General features: G+C 38.5%; 1 protein-coding gene across 11 annotated transcripts in view; it reads left to right on the top strand.

The window, feature by feature from the left end:
• Positions 1-18,328, top strand: part of LOC105327339 (microtubule-actin cross-linking factor 1, isoforms 6/7) — a 40,678-nt gene extending 22,350 nt beyond the window's left edge. For 4 of the 11 annotated variants that reach the window (XM_011427751.4, XM_011427752.4, XM_011427750.4 and 1 more), the window contains 30 exons: positions 11-130; positions 268-594; positions 981-1,310; positions 1,403-1,502; positions 1,711-1,943; positions 2,050-2,274; positions 2,363-2,464; positions 2,918-2,953; positions 3,393-3,560; positions 3,664-3,819; positions 3,908-4,384; positions 4,466-4,621; positions 4,732-4,938; positions 5,267-5,386; positions 5,722-5,748; positions 7,667-7,839; positions 11,237-11,396; positions 11,774-11,935; positions 12,074-12,199; positions 12,307-12,450; positions 12,753-12,941; positions 13,792-13,889; positions 13,986-14,118; positions 14,209-14,371; positions 14,472-14,584; positions 14,696-14,833; positions 15,145-15,262; positions 15,766-15,906; positions 16,595-16,714; positions 17,292-18,328. In XM_011427751.4, coding sequence (XP_011426053.3) covers positions 11-130; positions 268-594; positions 981-1,310; positions 1,403-1,502; positions 1,711-1,943; positions 2,050-2,274; positions 2,363-2,464; positions 2,918-2,953; positions 3,393-3,560; positions 3,664-3,819; positions 3,908-4,384; positions 4,466-4,621; positions 4,732-4,938; positions 5,267-5,386; positions 5,722-5,748; positions 7,667-7,839; positions 11,237-11,396; positions 11,774-11,935; positions 12,074-12,199; positions 12,307-12,450; positions 12,753-12,941; positions 13,792-13,889; positions 13,986-14,118; positions 14,209-14,371; positions 14,472-14,584; positions 14,696-14,833; positions 15,145-15,262; positions 15,766-15,906; positions 16,595-16,714; positions 17,292-17,719 — 5,190 coding nt within the window. In that variant the 3' untranslated portion in view covers positions 17,720-18,328. Of the gene's footprint in view, positions 1-10; positions 131-267; positions 595-980; positions 1,311-1,402; positions 1,503-1,710; positions 1,944-2,049; positions 2,275-2,362; positions 2,465-2,917; positions 2,954-3,392; positions 3,561-3,663; positions 3,820-3,907; positions 4,385-4,465; positions 4,622-4,731; positions 4,939-5,266; positions 5,387-5,721; positions 5,749-7,666; positions 7,840-11,236; positions 11,397-11,773; positions 11,936-12,073; positions 12,200-12,306; positions 12,451-12,752; positions 12,942-13,791; positions 13,890-13,985; positions 14,119-14,208; positions 14,372-14,471; positions 14,585-14,695; positions 14,834-15,144; positions 15,263-15,582; positions 15,613-15,765; positions 15,907-16,594; positions 16,715-17,291 lie in introns of all 11 variants that reach the window. The other 7 variants (XM_066077489.1, XM_011427754.4, XM_011427753.4 and 4 more) reach the window with 7 other exon arrangements.
• The last annotated feature ends 2,392 nt before the right edge of the window (positions 18,329-20,720 follow it).

Below are 20,720 nucleotides of genomic sequence, written 5' to 3'. Positions count from 1 at the left end.
TTCGCATCAGGCTTTAACTGAGATCGACGGAATGCTGAAATATCTGGACAAAGCAGAAAACGAGATAAACACGGCGGAGCCAGTCAATGTAGAGCCAGAAACTCTGAACATACAGCTGCACGATCATCAAGTACGATAGCTTTGTCATGAACGATGCAAACAAATTTTGTTTTTTAGCCTGTCTCTGTTAGTGTCTTTTTCAATAATCAAAAGTCTATCAAATCAGTAAAAATGTATTAAGCTTTGTATATTTGTGTTCATTTGTAGTCATTTAATATGGATCTTAATCAGAAGCGAAACGCCGTCAAGGACATTATTAACAAATGTAACAGAATGTTGCGAGAAACAACCAATGCCCAAACGGATGAAATCAAATCGAGGCTGGAGAGCATAAAAACCCAGGCTGACATCGTCTGCCAGTTAAGTGCAGAACGTCTGCATCAGTTGGAATCGGCCCTTCCTTTGGCTACGCACTTTAGTGAAAACCAAGCAGAGATTCATAGCTGGTTGGATGAAATGGAGGCTGATTTAAAGGCCCATTCGTCACCAGGAAATACTCTGGAACAAGTCAAGAAGCAGCTGGACAATATCAAGGTTAGACATCTGCAATGTTCTCATTCGCTAATTGTTACATCAATACGTGTAATCCACCTTCATTGTATTGCGATAATTTCACCACATTCAAAAATTGTCTGAGTTCCAACTTCATTATTATAATTTACATTTTCGTAGTAGAAAGCAACACCGATTTTCACACTTTTCCTATTACACACGTAGGCAATTGTTTATCAAATTTAGATGAAAGGTAATAAAACTAGTTTCACCCAGGAATTCAAATCAAACATTTGGCTGTCCCTACTTTGAATAATATCTTCAATTTGGTTCCTGATAGTACACAATACCTGAACGGATGAAATAAAAGACAAACATATTACCAGACACCTACATTACTAGATTTTCCTCCTTTTTAATTTTTGTAGGATACTCAGCAGAAGATTGAAGACCGCAAACCCTTCTTAGAAGATCTGAACACAACTGGCCTGGAACTAATGGAACTTTGTTGTGATGATGACGCGGGAGAAATTCAAACAAAACTCTTAAAATACAACGAACAGTACGAGAAACTGAAAGGTCAGGCCAGGGAGAAAGCCAGGGAGCTCACCGCCGCTAGGAGCAAGATGACGCAGGAGGTTTCCGATTCCTTGGACCATGTTCTTGGAGATCTGGCACAGCTAAACAGAGACCTGGCTACAGCAGATCCAATCGCTGCGAGTCCCGATAAACTACGGGACGAAATCAGGCAAAACAACGTAAGAGGCTCAAAATAAAGAGTTAGGGCAATGCATCTATTTTCCTTGCACATAGAAGTCTTCTCTTGTTACTATGTGACTTTATTTTTCAGATCTTGTTGGAAGATCTGGAAAACCAGCGTCCCGCCATTGCCGCGGCGGATGAAGCGGTGAAGAGGTTAATCGCCCAGGGGGTGGAGGACCCAGCGGAAGGTGAGAGACAGTGATAGGGACGTACCCTCAACCACTGTGACTTCAATTATAATTATCAGTATCATTTAAAAACGGAGGGAATCTGGATTGAGACGTTTTCTAAATAAAGATGAAATCTATTGTTTTTCTTTTTGCTAAAAATAGTTTAGGTGATCTTCATCTTGATGATTTGAAACATGCATTTAATGATGATTTAACTTTGGAACAGCTGAAGACCTCAAACTTAAACTAGCTGAGATAGCAACACTGAACAATCAAACTCGAGAAGGTGCTTTGAAAAGGGAGAGAGATTTGTCCGCTGCAACTACAGTAGCCGAGAAATTCTTTGACTCCTGCAACGATACAATGTCCAACCTACGCGACCTGAAGGATAACTTCCTATCACAAGAACCACCGGGCGTGGACTCTTCCACAGTGGAAGAGCAACAGAAAGAACTCAAGGTTTGATGCATTCAAAGACAAGTTCTTATACGAGTTCCGCAACTGAGAACGTCTATTATATTTTGTTAACGAAGCTAACATTTGGTCCCGTTATCATTTTGTTTAGGAACTGAGAAAGGAACTAGGAAAGGCTCGCCTGTCCTACGAGGAGTGCCGACAGCTGGGAGAGGAGCTGAGTGGACTGTGCAGTGATCCTGGATTGATGGAGATCAGAAAGCAGTTGGAGGACATCCATGTCTTGGCAGACGATGTGCACGATATTGCACGTGACCGCGAAGAGGATCTCAAAAAGGCTCTTGGTCATACTGAAAAATTCCAAGAACTTCAAGAGGTAAATTGATAGTGTTTGTTGTGGTAACTGAGCATTCAATTTTATTTTCTAAGGTTCGCCTTTTAACTGTTGATATAATATATTTAAGGCAATCATGACTTGGCTACCGCTGGCTGAACAAACCCTGGATGAAATGGAGACCCCTTCCAGTAGTCCGCAGAACCTGAAGACTCAGATAGAGGAGCTGAAGGTAAGCCAGTGTTACACAGCTAATACTGCATTTAATATACAGTGTATGTATTATTCATTTCAGGGATATAGCATGAGACTATATAACGTGTATTTTATTTAAGCGTATATTATTTATATCCATCAAATACTAGTACTTCATGTACATACACAACTAACAAATTGCTTTTTTAATTCACAAACCGCAAAACTTTTATTTCCTTTTTAAACATGTTGTTTAATCATTGAATAACATAATGTATCTTTCAATTCATTACTAGAACAAAATCTACCGTAATAATAATGAAAAAGTGTGATATATAACAATAAGTAATTCTATTCATTTCTCCTTTCTGTACCAGATGAAGTTAAACATTTCAATATCTGTTACTTCCTTAAAATGAAATCTTTCTATATGGACATGGTGTGTATTTCTTGGCTTTGTGTTTACGTCTTCATATAAACTATGTTGCAGGTGTTTTCGAGTAACATTTATATTGAACCTCAAGGGGTTTGTATTTTATATTTGTGTAGCTTGTCATGTGATCACTTATCATCACGTGACTACGTAGACCATATTAACCTTCAGTACTAATATCTAACTTTACCTTGTATTAGATGTATCTTCTTCACATCATGCAGATTTAATACTACTAATTTACTTCCCGTAACTGCCCAACCAGCCTCTTTTTGAGCCACCAATCAATTAGTTTTAAAGTGTGCAGGGGTGTATCTACAACGCTTTTAAGAGTTTTATTCCGGTTCTTTGCATTCTGCATGATGTTGCATGTTTTTTTTTAAAGATATTTGTGGTTCACTTAGTTTAACAGAATTATATACCATTACGTATAGTAGATAATATTTTATCTTCATTTTCATTCTCTCTGATATTTCCAGTTTATTTCCTTTGTTCCGGACAGTCAATGATAATCCGTCTGTTTGTGTTGTAGTCCAGTAAATCCGACATTCAGCCCCATGTAGCAGACGTCCAGCAGCTCAACCAAGAGTTATCTACCCTGAAAGATATGTCGCCGGTGGCCGCCGAGGCGCTGCAGAGACCAGTAGAAGAAATCAACCACAGATGGGCCGCTCTACTGAAAGGCATCACCGACAGAGAGGTACGGGCCTACATACAAACGTACAAATATCAATTGCATACCATTGACTAATAACTAGTTGACATTTCATCCTAAAATGAGTCTCCATTTTTATATCCTTCAGACGAAGTTGAGTGGAATGCAGCTGAAGTTGGGTGAACTGGAGGCAGGAATAAACGACGGTGTGGACAACTTAGAAAACATTCAGTCTGATCTAGAGAAGTTCGAGGGTGTGAACGGTGATCCCAAATGTCTAGAAACGTACATGAAAAAACTACAGGTTAGTACCCTTTCTAAAGAAGTCCACAAGAAAGACGAAGAAATCAAGACGAATGTATTTATAAATTCTTTCAATCGTTCTTTTGCAGGTTATGAACAATGATTTGAAAAATCAGGACAAAATGTGCAAGAAATTGAGTTCAGCCGTTGATGCCATCCAAGACGCCGAGTTAAAAGAAAAGAGAGACGTAATGAATGAACAACTTCGTGCCACGCAGGCGCATCTCCGGGACAAGGAGGCTAAACTACAGGAGAAACTCCGGCAGGTGAAAAAATACCTGGGAGAGGTTGACGACGCTTACCACTGGGTCAACGACTTCAGGAACGAGCTGAAGGCAGCGCCACCTTGTGGAGCCCTCCCAGAGTCTTCCAAGAAACAGTTTGACGCCTTTATGGCAAAATTCGAAGAGTTGGAATCTAGGACCGACACAACCCAGGGACTTATTGCCAAAGGACAAGAACTTGCAAAATTGTACCCGCCAGAAGATGTTGCTCAAATAACGGAGAAGATAAAGAAACTCGGAGACAGGTGGAAGGATACCCAGGACCGTGCAGAGAAGAGAAAGGTAACCAAACTTTATCCAGTTATCTTAAAAGGTGCGATCTATAATGATTGTTTTGATTTTAACCTTTATATATGTTTTCAGGATAAACTTTCTGAACACCTACAAAACGTTGGCGAGTTCCACGATACCCTCAAGGGATTCATGGATTGGTTGAATAATGCGGAAATCGCAATGAGGTCGTTCAAGTATCCCAGCAAGCTTGTAGAAAAGGTTACGGTGCAAATTGAGGAACACAATGTAAGAAACTGATCGTGTTGAAAAAACGTAATGTAATTTTGAAAGTACATTGATAAAATTTGAAGCAATTATAATGAAAACTTCTAATTGTGACTCGTTTGTTCTTTTAGAAATTGAAAACTGAATTAGAGCAACATATAGAGAAAATGCAGAGTCTAGAAAAGAATGGCAGTTATTTAAAGCACTTTGGAAAGAAACAAGATACCATCTACATAAAAAATCTACTGGTTGGAATCAAGCTTAGATGGAAAAAGTTAATGCGACGAACGGACGAAAGAGGGCGCCTACTGAAGTCTGCTTATAGGGAGGACAAACGGGTATGTAGCAATACTGAAATGTTTACGTAAATTCTTAGAGAGTGTGAGGGTTCTTAATATGAGAGGTAACTCTCATATTTTATATTAGAATTGTTTTGTCACAATTTATTTTTAAAGTAAATCAATAGGAGTAACCAACACCTATATCATTTTAACAGTATTTAATTCAATACGATTGAATGGGACTAACCAGCTGGCACAGTCTATTATAGCCTTCTCCGTAAAGAAGGATGCATGTAACCAAATCTCATCATAACACATTGCAGAATACCAGTAAATGTATTTTAAATATAAAACACTTTTTGAATTGATGTGATTTTGTGTCTAGTTCTATGACGCCTGGAAGGACCTCTGTGATTGGTTGGACGAAAGCTCCAAGACGGTGACCCGATTTATGGTGCCGGTAAATCAAGGATCCGCCACTAAACAGAACATTGATGACCTCAAGGTAAATCTAGGAACATACCTCTAACAATCTTACTAATCTCTGAAATCACGCAAGCATCGGGCACCTAAGAATGTGCATATATGCGTATCTATATTTTTTGGCCTTCGTTCTAGCTGTAATAACAAGAATACATTTGAATCCTCTAAATTTCAATTAAAATCGGTATCTTCATCATGATATAAAAACATTGATTGCTTTATTTGTAATGATCGATGACGTAAATGTGTAAACTCAAAAAAATCGTGCAACATCTGGTGACACTGATAATGGCCGAGCAAGGGACGAAGACATAATGTAGGCATTAAAGGATTAAACTCGTATTGAATCCACTGTAGACTCTACTTTTGGAGGCATTTCTTCAGGTCAGTTTGCACGCTTCAGCTTACGTTGTCTTGACACTTCCCTGGTACACGTACATCATTTGACGCTTACGTCTTGACGTTGTAATTTTCACTGTTGTTTTATTTTTGTCTCCCCGGCATTTGATTTTGGTTGTTGTTCCGAACAGTCTGAATTTATTTGCGTAATTTTGTTCCCTGCATGTTTTCTGTTGTTTCAGCATTCTTGTTGTTTATGAAGTAATTTAAAAATTATATATTATATAATTTATACGTGTATTTTTACTTTATTTTTTTTTTTGTATGCCAAAGGAGGCCTATACCTTAAAAAAATCCCTCGTAGCAATAGAAACTTGATCTCGATTAAATAAGTATGAACCGGTATATGTAAGGTCAGGCTATACTAAAACGTTTCCAGTTAATTAAATTTATGCACCTTCTATCTCCACTAACACCAGAGGTGGTGTTGTGACACTGGGTCTACTGGCCGTCATACTTGACGCGTCAGCGAATTTCACGGTCCATGACCATGTGATTTAACAATTTAAAAAAACGATGAGCCCGCCCGTCATATGCTGGATAAGTTTCCTTGCTGTCCGCACATTCCGCGGGAGATTGTAAGATACCCCGGTAAATACAGTCTTTGTATACAAACAATTTACATCCATCCTTGATCGGTGTCTCTTTGTGCACCAGTCTGAAGACTCACCTGCGGACAGGTAAATTAGTGAACGCTTGGATGATCGGTAATCTATGCGGTTCAATGATTAAGAGGTCCTCAGAGAGTAGATTGTTCGTTAATTATACAGCTTTTTCTTAATGGTTTATCAAGTTATATGTCTTAAGTGCAATTGACGATTATAAGACACTTAGTTTTGTTGGTATGAAGGCCGTAGGGTACGTTAAATTTTGATTTATGAGTTTGTTTTTAATGTTTACCCTTTCGTGTGCCCCATTGACTTTGGTGTGATGTTATACCTGTATGTAAAATATACACCTAGAACGGGCGGGATGCGAATGTCATCGTCGATTACAGAGTAAATACAAAGTCATTTTTGTGACCTCATCCCGTCATAAGCAATCTTTGTTTTATAGGAATTTACTGACCTAAAATCAGGTAAGATGTTGATCAAAGGTTTTGATTTAATTAGGTAAAAGTTCACAGATGTATTTTCGCCGTTGACAGCTGAGGACGTTTAAATATCCATATCTACTTTTTGTTGTATGCAAATTTAAAAATAACGTTATCAATAATCATACATCTTACATAGGGGTTTTGCATGACTTTTGAACAGCTTTTATTTTGACAGATGATCTGGAAACTTTGTTGTTCTCACAAATCAGGAATGTTACTATTGGTTTCGCTTTCTCTTGTCCTTGACCAGGTCTAAAGATAGAAATAAAAAAAATCTTAATGCGACGAATTCCTTATATATGCGTATAATTTGCTCAGCTGTAGAAATGTTAATAAGTTGGTTTTTAATGCAAAACCTATGTTATGTTAAACATTTAGGCTATGAATAGAATCGGTTTTGACAATGTGCATAACACTTTTACACACTAATGGCCTCGGGCAGTGTTTGTTAGTCAAAGTCATTAGAACGACCCGTCGTAACCCTGTAGGGGCGGTAACCATGATTCAGAGGTCTTGAATCATATCGACAATATTTTCACTCGTAGCTTATTTGACAGGACAATGTTAATTATTTGACCATTAAGATTCTCTACCTTTGCTGTCATGGGGTCTGATTCCTTGATCAATTGAATGCATGCGTCATCAAACAAGATTACCATTACGAAACAATTCCTTTCTAGTTTTCTTGAACAAAATGACATGTGTTGTTGTCATTAAACAGAAACAATTCATTTTTGTGGAAAAAGATAGCATAAACTTGTACAATCCTCTGATTTGGAGATAAACCCTGTTTTTCTTGCCTTACAGAGATTCCAGCACCAGTTGGCCGCCAAACATCAGGCTTTCTACTCCGCCACTAGACTCGGTCGCAATCTTAAGGACAGGTGCACCAAGGCTGATCCAGAGAGGGATGTGCTGCAGCAGATGCTGGATGAGTTGAAGAATAAATGGAACGCTGTCAGATCCGTCGTGTCTAGGAGGTCGGTAGTCACAGTCAACGTAATTATGTACCAATAGCATTACCCAACACTCAACATATACATGTACCACTCACTTTACCCAACGCTCAACATACATACATGTACCACTCAGTTTACCTAACACTCAACATACATGTACCACTCACTTTACCCAACACTCAACATACATGTACCACTCACTTTACCCAACACTCAACATACATGTACCACTCTCTTTACGCAACACTCAACATCATAAAACTCGCATTAAGCAGCTTTCAATTTCACCCTATTCAATTAACAAACGGATACTTTTGCAAACTGAAAGTTTTACTAAAACATCTTAGACATTATAAATGGTACCGTTTTGTGCCAGAAACATTATGAATACAAGCAAGGTACAAAATAAGGTACATGTACAAACATTGGGTATATTTCAAGGGTCTGCTTTGGTATTTTAATGTCATGATGATTTTAATGCACGATACATCTAATGATCTTTTGTCTTGTTCCGGGGATTCAGCAGTGTGGTTTACTCTTGAAATGTGGTCTCCATCTCTTGAAACCCTTTGCTTTCTTAAAAGTTTCTTGGTGCAACCCTCCTGCATTTGTTATTTTACAAAGTGATCACAATGAGTATTCCTCTCTAGTTCTTTTCCAATAGTTTACTCTATTTTGTTTTGACCTTTGATTTTGTTGTTTCATGCATACCTCAGAGTGTGTAGATTTTTGTTGCGGACAAGATAAGGGAGTAACAAGTCAGCACACTTCGGATTGATCTTATCTGTTTGGGTAATGATATACAACCATTCAGATCGCTGTATCATTGGATCGGCGCTGTCCCAAAACAACTCCATGTTATCAAGTTCATGTTTAAATATTTACCATGGTCAATTTAAAGGCGTTTTAAACCCCATATAGGAGCTGTTTACATGTTAAGAGACTTTACACGAGTTCGTTGAGACGCCCTATCTACAAATTTACCAATTCTTACTTATTATTCATCAAACATAAATCAGATAGAATTCAAACTGCATCTACAAGTAACCGTTCTTCATTAATAAGATTTGAAAAAAAGCTAATTACAAAGAAACCATAACTTAATTTTTTGTCAGCGTTAATCCTATAAGAATTAACAACTTAATCTTGTTTAACGAAGTAATATGTGGTGGCTTAGCATGAAATTCCGAGATATCTATATACATAGCTGCATTGTTTTGGAGCTTTGTGAGGGCCCCTGAATCAGATTGGGGGAAAGGCTATCGTTTTCCATCTACTTAACGTTTATAACCAATTAGATGGACAGACAATTCAGTTAATAGACCGGTCAAACCGACTACGGCCCCGACAACCTGGTTATAGTGTCTGTCAGAGAGTGTGAAGGGGTAGCTGGACAGGTCAAGATCGGTCTCTATCGCCTCCAGAGCCAACAACAGACGGTTCAGCCTTGTCAAGAGTCCAGACGACTTGTAGAATTTATGGAACTAGCTGTATAAAAAAAGCAAAATTCGGAGTGAATTTCAGACTACAATAGGCAAAGGCACTTCTGATTTAGAAAATGACGAAACAATTGCTAATGAACACGATGAATATGGAGATAACTTTATGTGTTCCAAAAGCCAGTTCTCAGAGGAATTCGCTGCCGATGCACAAGCAGGCCTTTGTGATTTATTATTCAGGACATTAAGCACCTAACCGGGACTGACAGGGACTACAGGCCTAGTGATGCATGGAGCAGGAAACCACCGGCCTATGGTGTTTACATATATGCGATTTATATGTTGGGCTATCTAGAACAGATTGTATCGGCCGTGTTTACCTGAGAAAAAAAAGATAACTAAGGGACCGGGTAGAAGCGGGGAAAGGACTCTCACACAGATTGGCTGGGACGTGATATCGGTCGATGAAGCGAGTCTGGCTCAACTCCCTCCACATCTGCCGCCGTGTAGCATGTTGATGCACTAACATTTATGTACCTTGGATATTACTTATACATGGAGCTCGTCCGGAATCAATACCAAAACTTTTTTCGTATGTTTTTTATTTACCTGGATATTGCAAGGTGAGAGTGATTGATGCGAGGGCAGGGGATAATCTTTTATTCAGTGTGATGAGACAACTGTTGACCTTGCGGGATTTAAACTTTACACTGGATATAAACAGAACTGGAATGGGACCTAGGCTGGTTGTATCAGAAGAAACCTTTATGAGGTTAAATTAAGTCCATTTGGGATGTAATTAAAGTGAATTGGAAAGATAGCCATAGAGAGAAACTTAATTGAACAATGTGTCTGTGTGTTTACCTTCTGCAATAGGACGCTACACTTTGTCGTCTGCGTGAAGGAAATAGTCGTGTAAACAGAAATTCTTTCTCGGATATGTACAGGAAAAACTAATTATGTCGGACGATTCACCTGGAGAACCCACACCGTACACCCAATTACAGATCCCGAGACTAATGTTAATGTCGCCCAGGTGAGAAAGTGACCCACGCATCTAGCGTACAGTCCATGCGATTCAAGATGGCGGTAGAGCGCCAGTTGTTTGCTTATAGCTTTATGTTCCGTATTAAACGCAAGTTGAATATGAATGATTGCATTCTGACGAGTTTTTTCATACTTGTAATTCATGTTCGGATGCCGAACATTTTTGAATATTTTTTATTTATCTGATATTATGAATGCGTGATGCTTCAGTTGTCTTGCTCGACTTCAGTTTGAATTCTTGAGGCCAATGAAAGGAAAAAAGCCCGTCACCTTACTAAATACCTGCAGCTATCGCTTATTTAAATTACAAAAGTTTGTATTCCTTGGTTCTTTGAGCACTAGAATCATTTTAAGATAGGACTTTGGATTTAAGAAGTAACGAAAATATTGTGTTTCGTTCTTTGAATTAGATATAGCATATAATGCTATATTGACACAGAAAGCCCCTTTCATTCAGCGATCTCTTATCTGCATCTAATTTGATAGTAACATTTAAATGGCAAATTATTTACGGATATGATTATCTTGAATGGATTTTGGCGCGAAATTCCTTGTTACACTCTGTTTGAGTGACCCCCAAAACTTCTCGATTAAAAAGGTTATATTTTACCCAAACTTTTTGGAAAATTTCACGTAAACATTCCCCCGAGGGGAAATAATAAAAACTGAATGAAACTTGTGTCTTTGAAGAGTTTCAACCATTGAAAATGTATTACAGAAAAATGCTTGCTTTGTAAGGTTATCAAAACGTGTAACCTTTGGCAGTTCGTTTTCTTGTATAGCTTGTATACACCGAAAACAAAGTTCAAGTAATTCAATCAAACCTGATCATTGTCCATTTAATGTTTGCAAATACTGCATATCACACATACATGGTTCTTCATCCATTTTAAGGGTGGTGAGTAAAGCGTTCGTTTTGTTATTTCCTACAGTCAGAACAAGTTAGACGAGGCGCTGTTAACATCAGGAAGGGTGGCGGACGCCATCAGCTCCCTCCTGGAATGGCTGGGCAAGGCGGAGGCCAGCCTGGCGGAGGACCAGCCAACCATGGGAGATACGGACACTATCCACATGCTGATAGAGCAGCACAAGGTAGGCCTACAGTCAGGACAAGAGAGAGAAAGAGAGAGAGAGAGAGAGAGAGAGAGAGAGAGAGAGAGAGAGAGAGAGAGGCACGGACATTATCCACATGCTGATAGAGCAACACAAGGCAGCCCTACAACCATAAGGATACCTGGACTTGTTGTATGTTGAGTACCTTAAGGAAGCCTTAGAAAGTCAAACATTGCTAGTAGAACAACACAGTCAACCACAAAACATGGTTGTCATGTAGCATATAGAAAGCATCAAACATTTGGCCAAATGATAAATTGTACTCGAGTACCAGGAGAGAGGCAATCACGAGACATGTTATCTTACCCAAAAGATGAAGTGATATTGAATATTATTAAATCAATTTCATCTTGCAGACGATGCAACAGGAGCTTGGTGCGCGTGAGCAGACCGTGGCCGCCATGAAAGCTTCTGGCGACATCCCCGCTGCTCACTTGGAGGAATTGGAAAACACGTGGGACCGCGTCAACCATCTGGCTGACATCAGGGAAGGTCGTCTGCGAGAGTCACTCAAACTGGTGAGTACTGTAGGATACATCGCCATATGTGAATTATTTGCACAATGTTGTGGAAGAGTATTGTGCAGAAAAGTATACTAGAGATAGGTGCAATTGCTTTGAGGTAATCTTGTTGAGTAATTAAAATAACCTCTGTAGGCCGAGGAGTTCCAGGATGCTGTCCAGATCATGAGAGACTTCCTGCCCCAAGCCGAGGCTGAGCTCAAGTTCAGGGCTCTACCGGACGATGAAATGGCGATAGTACAGTTAATTGAAAAACACGAGGTAAAGCATTCAGTTGTTCTATCGTCTACTGCTAAACACATACCGCTCCTCGCTTCCATTATAAGCTTATGTGTACCTAATGGCTATATTTATTGTTTTTAAAAAAGAAATTCCAAGAGGAGTTGAGAAACCACCAAGAGTGTATCGACAAGATCCGGGACCTCGCTGAGGAGATCCTACAGAACTGTCACCCTAACGCCATCCGATTTGTCAAATACTACCTCACCATCACCCAGACACGCTGGGATCAGGTGAGCTGGCTTACGTTACTAGCAATTCCTGGTAAAATGCAATTTTCTTGAATGTGATTGCGCCGAGGTTTCGGTTTCATGCAGTATTTCAGAGCTATTTAATTTCTCGCATTCAGTTGTAAGTGCGGTGTCATAAAAACAATGCTAAACACACGTTCGATTATGCAATGTCACTGTGTTAAGATATTTATTTAGACAGATAAATCAAGTACCCCCGACATGTAAGATCTCCATGCTTTCTCTTATTGTTCGTTATAACAGAGCCCCAGACATTAAGGTTCCCGTGCTTTCTCTTATTTTAGTTGTTACAAAGAGGCAAGAACCAGGAGAAACGGCTGCAGGACGAGCTGAGGAACATCCAGGGTAACGCCGCCCTGGTGGAGGAACTGCTGGCCTGGCTGACGGACGCCCAGGTGTTGCTGTCCACCAAAGAGAGGGACCCCATACCCGACGACCTCAAGGTGGTGGAGGACCTCTACAAGGAGCACCTGGTAGGGAGGGACCTTATGGTCATCATTGTATATAACATATATAGATACGTGCAGAAAGAATCTAATAAAATCAGATAAGAAGAGAAACTAATAAGACATGCAAAACACCCCATGTTGGTTAACACTGAATAATTATGTTCAATGTATATCAACACGTACAAATAGACAAGACATGCAAAATATCATTTATTAGTCATAACGTGTAAAGAGAGGGCCAAGGAACGAATAAGATATCCAAAATATTCCTATAATTGGTCTTATGATAACAATTTGAAACTTAAACGCAGAGTAGATAGGTTCGATGGACTAATATCGGTTACATATGATATAGATACACAGATTTATTTTGTATCCTGATATCCTGTGTCAATAAACATTTGTAATATTATCAACACTGAATGATGTAAAATGCTAGAAAGACAAATACCAGTATGGCCGTTGAGTTTGAGTGATACGTTTATTATTGCCATAAGTAAAGGTTGTCATTGATAAAAGTGATCTCAACGTGGTGTACTCATAGAATGCCTGTGTGTGGCTCCTTTTTGAAAACAGAGAAAAGACCACATAATTATTCTCAGCAGATATAACTGATAAAGAAATGATCTTTTAAAGAGAGATATTAAGCCCAAATATTACAACGTCTTTTGCAGCCATTTAAAATATTAGCCACTCTTACGAGTGACTTAACTATGATATCAAAGGTTTGTCAAGTTTCAGTTTTTCTTCTAGAATTTCGTTGTGTTTTCAGTATGCATATCAGATAATTGTTTTTGGTTTGAGTACATGCATTAAGTTCGTAACATTTTCAAATAAACAAACAGTACATATTTATTTTTAAAAATCTTTGTAGGAATTTCACGACGAGGTCACGAGCAAAAACAACGATGTGGAGAGGTTGACAAAGATACTGACGCTGGAGCCCAAATCCCCGGGACGCCATTTTGGCAGGTTCGCACTTAAAGCCTTGAGCTCGTTTAATACGATTTTCCCTTATATCACAGTTGTGAAATATTTCATACTTAACATTGATTTAAATTTTTCCAGCAATATGAAGCTGAATGATCTGGATGGCTACAACCCGCGCGTTCTGACGCTACAAAACAAATGGCGGACGGTCTGGAGAATGTCTATAGACAGAAAGAAAGCTTTACAAGATGCTTTAGACACACTACAAGAGGTACGAATGTATTGTCTCTTCATTCCTGTTCAAATGCCCCTGCCAGAATTCATCCTATGAAATACGCTTAATATATTTTCGATATTTCAGTTGGAGGGATTAAAGACCTTTGACTTTGAAGTCTGGAAGACAAAGTATCTGAACTGGATAAAGGCCAAGAAGTTACGAATAACCGATTTCTTCCGGCGGCAGGATAAAGACGGAGATGGTTTCCTATCACGAGAGGAATTTGTCAACGGAATGTTACATACTCGTAAGTGTCAAAAAATTGACGGAAAAACTCGAACAAGATTACATTTGACCTGTGATGCATGTAAGTTTTAGTATTAACCGTATTTTATCTCTTGTTTCAGATTTCCCAACAAATAAGACGGAACTTCATGCTGTCTTTGACATGTTTGCCACAACTAACAGACATTTTATAGAGTACAAAGATTTCATAGAGGCCATGAAGCCCGTGCGACATGTAGGTTCTGAATTGAACATGCACTGAAAAAAATAGTATTTTATCCATTGAAAACAATGTTTCTTAATACATGGATTCCAAGATTGAAGTATTTGGGGTGTTTTTTTTTAGCAAAAGGCCCGATTACAGAGCGGCAAGAGGCAGATGACGGACGGAGAACTGATACACGACGAAATCGAGAAGGAAATCTCGCAGTGTCAGTGTAGGAACTCATTCCGTGCCGAGATGATCGATGGGGGCAAATACCGGGTATAACAGACTACATCCTTTTTTACTGGAGTCAAATTTGTATAATGTTCCAAGATTTTCATTCTGTGACAATCGATCTGTCTTATGTTCCTCTTTTGTTCTCTTCTATTAATGGTTGCATTATAAAGGACAAGGAATACGCTAAAAATAGATTCATTCTGTATCGAGTGGGACAGGAAGTAAACACCTGCACTCTTCTTTTTCTCTTGGTGTTTGTGTGCTTGTTTTGGGGTTTGTTTGTTTTTTTCCTTCTATAGATGTAATATGTTTTAAGACATTGAGTTGAATGGGCTCCATTTCTTGTACTGTAGTTCGGAGAGAAACAAAACATCCGGTTGGTGCGGTTCTTGAACAGTACGGTAATGGTGCGCGTGGGTGGAGGATGGGTCACGCTAGATGAGTTTCTGGAAACCAATGACCCGTGTCGAGGTATGTCAAACAATATACATGTATTAATTTCAATTAGGTTGATTTCCTATTACGATTATCTCCCATTTTGCACATCATTTGTTAAAATAAAGAAAAAATATTTCTTGAGCTCACCCTGACAATTTCGTTTGATATTTCAATATATACTCTGCTTTGATTTCCACACCTTTATTATATTTATTGTGCACCATGTAAAAAACCAGAAAACCCTGTGGAGTCTACTTCTGATTAATGTTGGGAGGGGAGAGGTCTCACAGCCACGCTGTGGGTGCCCGCTTTTTCTGTCCAGCTTTCAATGTATAATATCTCTTATTTACCAGGACACACTGTGTACATTTATTGCACCAATAGTAAGTAAAGGGATCGAGTCCCCCCTTATTCCGGGCATCTTGCAATACGGAAATGGTGTATGGGTGAATGCGATCTAGGGTCAACTTTAACACTCTTTACTAGGGGCGTGGTCTGGTTTTTGTTCTATGTACTCTAACATTTATTTATTATAGCCAAAGGAAGGACAAACTATGATCTTAGAGATACATTATCACCAAACGGAAATTCGACTTTCCGCCCCCGTCGGGGCAGTGGAACATACGGGTATCGCTCAAAATTAAACGACACCGGATATGCATCTTCCACGTCATCAGGTATTACGAGTCACGTGACACTCTTCGAGAATTCTGTTTTCAGACACAAGTTTCACAGTCTAAATGCTAATCCACAGATGGACGCCACTTGTAGGCAGCTTCTTGTGTTGGCTAGTGCGCCGTGTATAACACGTCCACATTCACATTTTGCATATCCTGAAACCAAACCTACGATTTTACACTTAAATATATATTCATACAATATTGTCTAAGTTTTACTAATTGTATATTATAACATCTTTGCATGCTTGTCACGTATATTATAATATTACAGAATATTTATGACTAACTTTAACATGAATTAATATTTAATGTATATAAGTTGTAAATTGATTGTATGATGATTCCCCATGCTTTTCCTGTAGACGCTCTTGATATTGCAGTTTGTAGTGCCAGTTTTCAGAAAAGAAAATGTTTTATGCTAAAACAAATAAAAAATGAAAAACAAATGGAAACACATGAACTCAAAACTATTTCATCCCGATGAATGAAATCTATAAAGCATCACACAATCAATGGACATACACATATTTATCGTCCATTTATCTCAACGGGTTCGGCCATCTTTGATTTGATATTGGATGAAAAAGTATAAAAATTCACAAATGAATATGAACCCGTGGAGATGTTTAATAGAGGCCCCACCCACCGAAAAGGACACACAATTTACGTTTACTTCTTTTATCAGCTGGCAGTTCTGGGGATAACTCCCTCCGGAGAAGCCGTGTGACGTCATCAATGGTAAATCTGTCGGGCACGAGTGGTGCCCCTCCCCGGAACACTATGCGAAAGTCTTCCGACTTCGGCGGTAGGTAGTCCGTACTGTGTGTCCACCAACGTCCATGCTTCTCCAATCTCTGCGCCATTTTTTTGTCCCTTCTCCCGAAAAGATGATGCATTTTTTGTTATATTTGGTGGAAGGGTTACTAAGTTTAATTACATAACGCATGTTAAATTTGGAAGTTTATTTTTTGCAAGCATTTGGCACGCCACTGATGTGATTGTTTGGGGATGGACACTAACTTATCTTGTAAATAGTACTTCAATTTGGAGTCTGTACCGATTTTAATTTTCAATTAATGCTTAGAGCTATTTCGACAATTTTGTTTTGCTAAGTAGACGGAGAGCTTTTTGTGTTTCTAGTTTGCATCAGATCAATTTTTTTCTCCCATATTTAAAGAATATAGGAAACCCAAGCTTAATCCTAGAATAGAACTACGTTGCATACCTTTTTAATTTTCAATCAATTTTATTAGTAATTTAAGATTCTCTACGAAAAAAGTTAATTGAAGCTTTATTGTACATGTACTCATACAGTTCTCGTGTTTCAGAAGAATGCCTTTGTTGTCTATATGTAACTAACCCTATTCCTTAATATTGTATAGGTTCAACGGGCAGTCTACAGAGGACCAAACGGTTGAGTAATTCTTCCTCAAATATCACAAACTCTCAATCAAAGTCTCGCTTGCCGCCATCTACGCCAACAAGGGGCATGAACTCTTCCTACGGTTCCCCTCGAACCTCTCAGTCCCCTTCCCCATATTCCCGATCTAAAACTCCACAGCCCACCCCCACCTACGTGCCGCGATCTAACACTCCCACATCAAGACTCTCAACCGGAACTCCTAGATCAGCCATGACACCCAAAACATCAACTCCAACACGGTCTGGTAGGACCACACCCACTTACCCCGCCACCGGGAGAACAACGCCTTCCGGTAGAACAACGCCCTCTGGCAGAACAACGCCCACTATGCAAAATGGTTCTAATTCTATGAGACGTCTTCCATCAACTCCAAAGGGCCCGAGGTGATCCGAAAGCTCAGTTTAGTTTTATGATATTACATTAGGTTATACAATTATGGAATAGCGAACTCATGGACAATTATATGATGTGCTGCAAACTCATATGCAGTCACGTGGCTGTCACCTGGTTCAATCACAGGACATTCCACATAATCTGATTGGTTGACTGTTTTTGTCTCCAGTGTTAAGTGTGTTCAAGAAGACCGAGACATCCCGAAGTGAACAGATCTTGTTATGGTTACTTTTATCATTGATTAACTTGCTTTTATTTTTACGCGGTTATTTTGTTATTTGCCTGTTTTGTATGAGAGACGATCAAAGTTTTAATGCAAAAATTACAATCAAACTTATACTGTCCGATACGAAATGAATCTATATTTTTCTACAAAATCTGTTTGAATTTAATGGAAAAAAGAAACTTCAGTTTATTTAATGATATTTTTATACTGCGAGAGATTGGTGGAATTTTTATTGTACATAGCATACTTTATCAACCCTGTCATCCTCATCAATAAATCTATTAATGAGTGCACTTGTAGAGAGATAATGGGAGAGAGGCGAGTGGAGAGTATATTTTGTATGTATATTGGCGAAATAAATAATAACCCAATGAGAAGCAGTTGTCATCTCATCATTACTTGCTTCTGAGACTTAGAGAGGCTGATTGGATCACCTAATTGTTTACGGATTTTCCCGTTTTCTCGATTACGACAAAGAGCAGACGGTGGGTGTAACCGGTCAACAGAGGATGCCCTATCCTCCATTGCATGCACCGATCCTACCTCTATTTTTTTTTAGAGGTCCGTGTTTGCTCTGCGCCGGTTTGGTATTTTTTCTGTGGATTTTTGATTGTGGAACAGTTTGTTATCACCACATGTCATGGTCAACGAATTTTAAGAATTAAATCTGCCTTAAATTGACATAAACTATTATTTAGTAAAGATTTGACTTTGAAAATGTTCCTTTATTGTCACATGGAGCTCTTGGTCTGAATGAGGTAAATATAGCGTAAAATAATATATTCTTAACATTATGTTATAAAATGTAAATACAAATGTACAATCGATGTAATTATTGCCGTGCAAACCCGTAAGGATCAAACTCCTCTTGACCAAAAGTTTCATTGTATCTATGAATGATTTTGGGGATGTTTAGCTTCAAAATTTACTTGGTCAAATCGGGCAGAGTCCCCATGACAAAACCGAAATAAATTGTAAGTACGAATATTATTAATTACATATGTACTTATCTAAAAAAAAAAAACTACAAGAATTTTCAAAAATTCTCATAGAAATGCTTTTACTTTAAACATCTATTTTCGGTAAATACATGGAACAACCTATGGTTATTGAACTGCATTGTCAAACGTAAATGACAGTTATTTACCATTAGAAAATTTTAAAACAAGATGTGAGATTGAACATTGAAAATAGAATTCTTTAACGATGAAATAAAAAAGAAATTCATGACCCTTACCAGTTAGGAATCTTTAAAGTCGCATGGGAGTCGATTTTAATTTAGAAAAAAGTACATTATAATCAAAATATTCTCACCAGTTTAAGATTGTTAAAGTCCCCAAAAATGTTATAATTTTTTTTTTGGAATGTACAGATTCGTAGCTAACGCTTTATTGCCCATCGCCAAAAAATAAAACTAAACTTGATTTTATTGTCCATTTTCATAGGAAGTTCACATTTAACATTGCGTTATCCTTGAGTCACTTAAGTGACCTAGTTCTGTTTTTGTCCTTCGTCGGTCGTAAACTTTTGAAAATTTTCAGCTTCTTCTCTGGAACCACTGAACAAATTTCAACCAAATTTGGCATATAGCATCTATGCGTGAAAGGGATTAAATATTTTGAAATTCATGGCCTCTGTCCCCGTTGGTCTGAGGGGTGGGGCTAATAAAACATAAAATTAATGCTGTCTTTAAAAAATATTGATCTTTAATCCTGGACACTAAGCAGTCAAAGTGTTGACATGATTGTATTAAGCATTGGGCTCTCTACCAAAATTGTGAAATTCATTGCCCCTTGGTCAGGGGTACTGGCGCTAGGGTGGGGCTCTAATAATTATTTAGTAGAAATGCATTAATTCTTTTCAAAAATCTTCTCCTCTGTCCAAAGAAGAGAGTATATAATTATGATGAAGAAGAATGCCTCTTCCAAAATTATGAATTTCGTGGCCCCTGGGTCAGGGGTTCTAAATGAATGCCATAATTCCTTGAAAATCTTCTCCTCTGCTCCTGGGTTTTAATCCAATGAATTAAGCACATAGTTATGGTGAGGAAGAGTCCTTTTCCAAAATTGTGTGAATTCCATGGCCCCTAGGTATGGGATTCTGGTGATAGGGTAGGGCTTAAATATGAACTTTTCTTTTACAGATAATTTTACAAATATCAGAATGTTCATAATAACTAAGTGAAATGTTTGTTAATCTGTGACTCGTCGGGATACCTTTTCCCAAGTTTTCAAGTTAGGAAGTTCTAATTGCTAAAATAAATTGAACATCTATCAAAGATGTGCATAGTACTTGTACTATAATTTGTTATCATTTAAAAGAAAAAAAAATCTGTTGACACTGAACCGACCAGATCCACCAATACCCCCAGACATCGATGAAGTAGAGACAGAGAAATGGACCCCATCACGCTAAATGAATTGAAAAATGCAAAACACAAATTGAAAAATGATAACGCCACAGGAGAGGATGGCGTATGTTCCGAGATGTTTAAACCAGACGAAAAAGAAACACCTTACATTCTGCAGCGTATCCTCCAAGATATATGGAATGAAGATATATGGAATAAAGAGGAAGAAAGGAGTCATCACCAAGCTGCTCAAGAAAGGTGACCCCGGAGACTGCAACAACTGGCGTGGGATAACACCTCTCACTCACCAGCAAGGTCTTTAGTCGCATCATACTACAGCGCATCACAACAGCTGTAGACAACATACTTCGACAGGAGCAGGCCGAATTCAGAAAGGGGAAATTCTGTGTTGACCATAT

Source organism: Magallana gigas, chromosome 2 (assembly GCF_963853765.1).
Source record: "Magallana gigas chromosome 2, xbMagGiga1.1, whole genome shotgun sequence".
Lineage (NCBI taxonomy): Eukaryota > Metazoa > Mollusca > Bivalvia > Ostreida > Ostreidae > Magallana > Magallana gigas.
This window is presented reverse-complemented; position numbering and strand designations above follow the sequence as displayed.